Here is a 2,383-nt window from a genome sequence, read left to right on the forward strand (position 1 = left end):
CTCGACACTGTAGTCCACTGGGCTGGAGGCCGGGGCCTGGCCGGAGCAGCAAGGTCGATGCCTCTGGTCCGGCTGGGGAGCGAAAGCCCACAGCTCCCCCTCTCCAGGCGCCCAAGGACCCTCAAGGCGCGGGGCTCACACTTGAAGCCTGGGAACGCGCAGACAGGAAACCCACTTCCTCCTAAGCAGTTTCTTGCTCGCCGGATGAGAGGCGCCCAATTGAAGCAGAATGATCCTCATCTACTAATATCCAGCGTGGCCACAAAGCGACTGGCCATTTACGCCGCCACTTTAAACAAAGATATTTGGTTATTCCCGGGGAAGCAAGTGCACTTTTGCATGGCTGAGCTCCGGGCGGAGGCGAGCCTCAGCCCAGCCTCCCGCCTGCTGGGCTGCTCGCGCCTCGGGATTCGCCCCCTCCCGGCCAGCTGGGCCCGCCGGGGTTCAGGCTCAGTCCCGCCCGGCAACAGGCGGGCGGGTGCTCACGACGCTCCCTGCCCGCGCCCTCCCTGAAGCATCAAAGGGGAAAACAGCGTGGCCCCGGGCTCGGGTGCTGGGGCTGTGATGTCCTCGGAAAGTCAGCTCCAGCCCCAGAACCCCGCGTGTCCGGGCGATGGGCGAGGGTCGGGGACACCAGGTTTGTTCGAGGTGGGGCAACTTCAGCAGTGGCCCTTCGGGTTAGTGCCCCCCAGCTTCCCAGCTCTGGCGGCCAGTAGTGTGCTTGCCTTGGCCAGGAATGGGGGTGGGGAAAGGGAGCCGCGGGAGNACCCCCTGCTCAGCGTCCCCTCCGCCCGCTGGGATTCTCTCTCGGGTAGGGGGAAAGGGGGCGGGGAGCAGAGGTGTCCCTCTGACGGCGGCAGAAGAGGCAGACAGACGGACAGACACGCAGAACAACAGTGCGGCCCCAGGGTTCGTCCCCAGACTCGCGAGCTCGTTTGGTGGCGACTGGCGCTCGGCGCCGCGAAGCCCGATGTGGTCCGGAGGCGGTGGGAAGGCGCGGGGCTGGGAGGCCGCGGCGGGAGGGAGGAGCAGCCCCAGCAGGCTCAGGTGAAACCCCTACCCTGTCCCTTGGACCCCTCCCTGTAAAGACTTGTCCCCGCCCGGGAACCCCGACTATATTGGAAAGTGGTTCACTTTGTAACTCCGAAAGTTGGTTGCAAAGCAGCATTCACCTTCCTTCCTCCCCACCATCCCTCCTCCTCGGCTACTCCTCACCCCACCTCTCGCCCTCCCCTCTCTCTGTTCCCTCCTCCTTTCCCTCCCCTGTCTCCCCCCCNGTGGGGGTGTCCGGGGGAGGGGGAAAGAAATGCTTTGGGTCGTGTCTCTGCCTCTCTCTCTCTCTCTCTCCCTCTCCCTCTTTGAGACCTAAAAATCCTGACAAGTGAAACTTAAAGGTGTTTACCTTGTCATCAGCATGTAAGCTAATTATCTCGGGCAAGATGTAGGCTTCTATTGTCTTGTTGCTTTAGCGCTTACGCCCCGCCTCTGGTGGCTGCCTAAAACCTGGCGCCGGGCTAAAACAAACGCGAGGCAGCCCCCGAGCCTCCACTCAAGCCAATTAAGGCGGACTCGGTCCACTCGGTTACGTGTACATCCAACAAGATCGGCGTTAAGGTAACACCAGAATATTTGGCAAAGGGAGGAAAAAAAAAGCAGCGAGGCTTCGCCTTCCCCCTCTCCCTTTTTTTTCCTCCTCTTCCTTCCTCCTCCAGCCGCCGCCGAATCATGTCGATGAGTCCAAAGCACACGACTCCGTTCTCAGTGTCTGACATCTTGAGTCCCCTGGAGGAAAGCTACAAGAAAGTGGGCATGGAGGGCGGCGGCCTCGGGGCTCCGCTGGCGGCTTACAGGCAGGGCCAGGCGGCTCNCCGGCCGCGGCCATGCAGCAGCACGCCGTGGGGCACCACGGCGCCGTCACCGCCGCCTACCACATGACGGCGGCAGGGGTGCCCCAGCTCTCGCACTCCGCCGTGGGGGGCTACTGCAACGGCAACCTGGGCAACATGAGTGAGCTGCCGCCGTACCAGGACACCATGCGGAACAGCGCCTCGGGCCCCGGATGGTACGGCGCCAACCCAGACCCGCGCTTCCCCGCCAGTAAGTGAGGCCGCCCCACCGCCGGGCCGCGGGCTGAGTACGGGAGGCGCGGGGAGAGCAGCCCAGAAGGCGCGGCTCCCGCCAGCTGCGCACTGGGCGTCAGGGTGGGCGTCCCGGCAGCCGCGCCAGGGCGTAGGGTGCGGGAGCTGGGGATTCTTCCCCCTGCTGGATTGAGGTGTCCCAGAAGAGACACTGGTAACGCTGAGGTCCTGCGGGCAGGTGCTAGTATTCGGCGTCTCCCAGATGCGGCCGACTGGGAGCTCTGCTCCGCGCTGGAGACCTCACG

General features: G+C 64.2%; 1 protein-coding gene across 1 annotated transcript in view; it reads left to right on the forward strand.

Moving 5' to 3' along the window:
* Nucleotides 1–970: 970 nt before the first annotated feature.
* NKX2-1 (NK2 homeobox 1) overlaps nucleotides 971–2,383 on the forward strand; it is a 2,849-nt gene continuing 1,436 nt past the window's right edge. Inside the window, 3 exon segments of the mRNA XM_077769247.1 lie at nucleotides 971–1,047; nucleotides 1,713–1,864; nucleotides 1,867–2,097. Coding sequence (XP_077625373.1) covers nucleotides 971–1,047; nucleotides 1,713–1,864; nucleotides 1,867–2,097 — 460 coding nt within the window.

The sequence above is a fragment of the Crocuta crocuta genome, unplaced genomic scaffold, assembly GCF_008692635.1.
Source record: "Crocuta crocuta isolate KB4526 unplaced genomic scaffold, BGI_CrCroc_1.0 scaffold65, whole genome shotgun sequence".
Taxonomy (NCBI): Eukaryota; Metazoa; Chordata; class Mammalia; order Carnivora; family Hyaenidae; genus Crocuta; species Crocuta crocuta.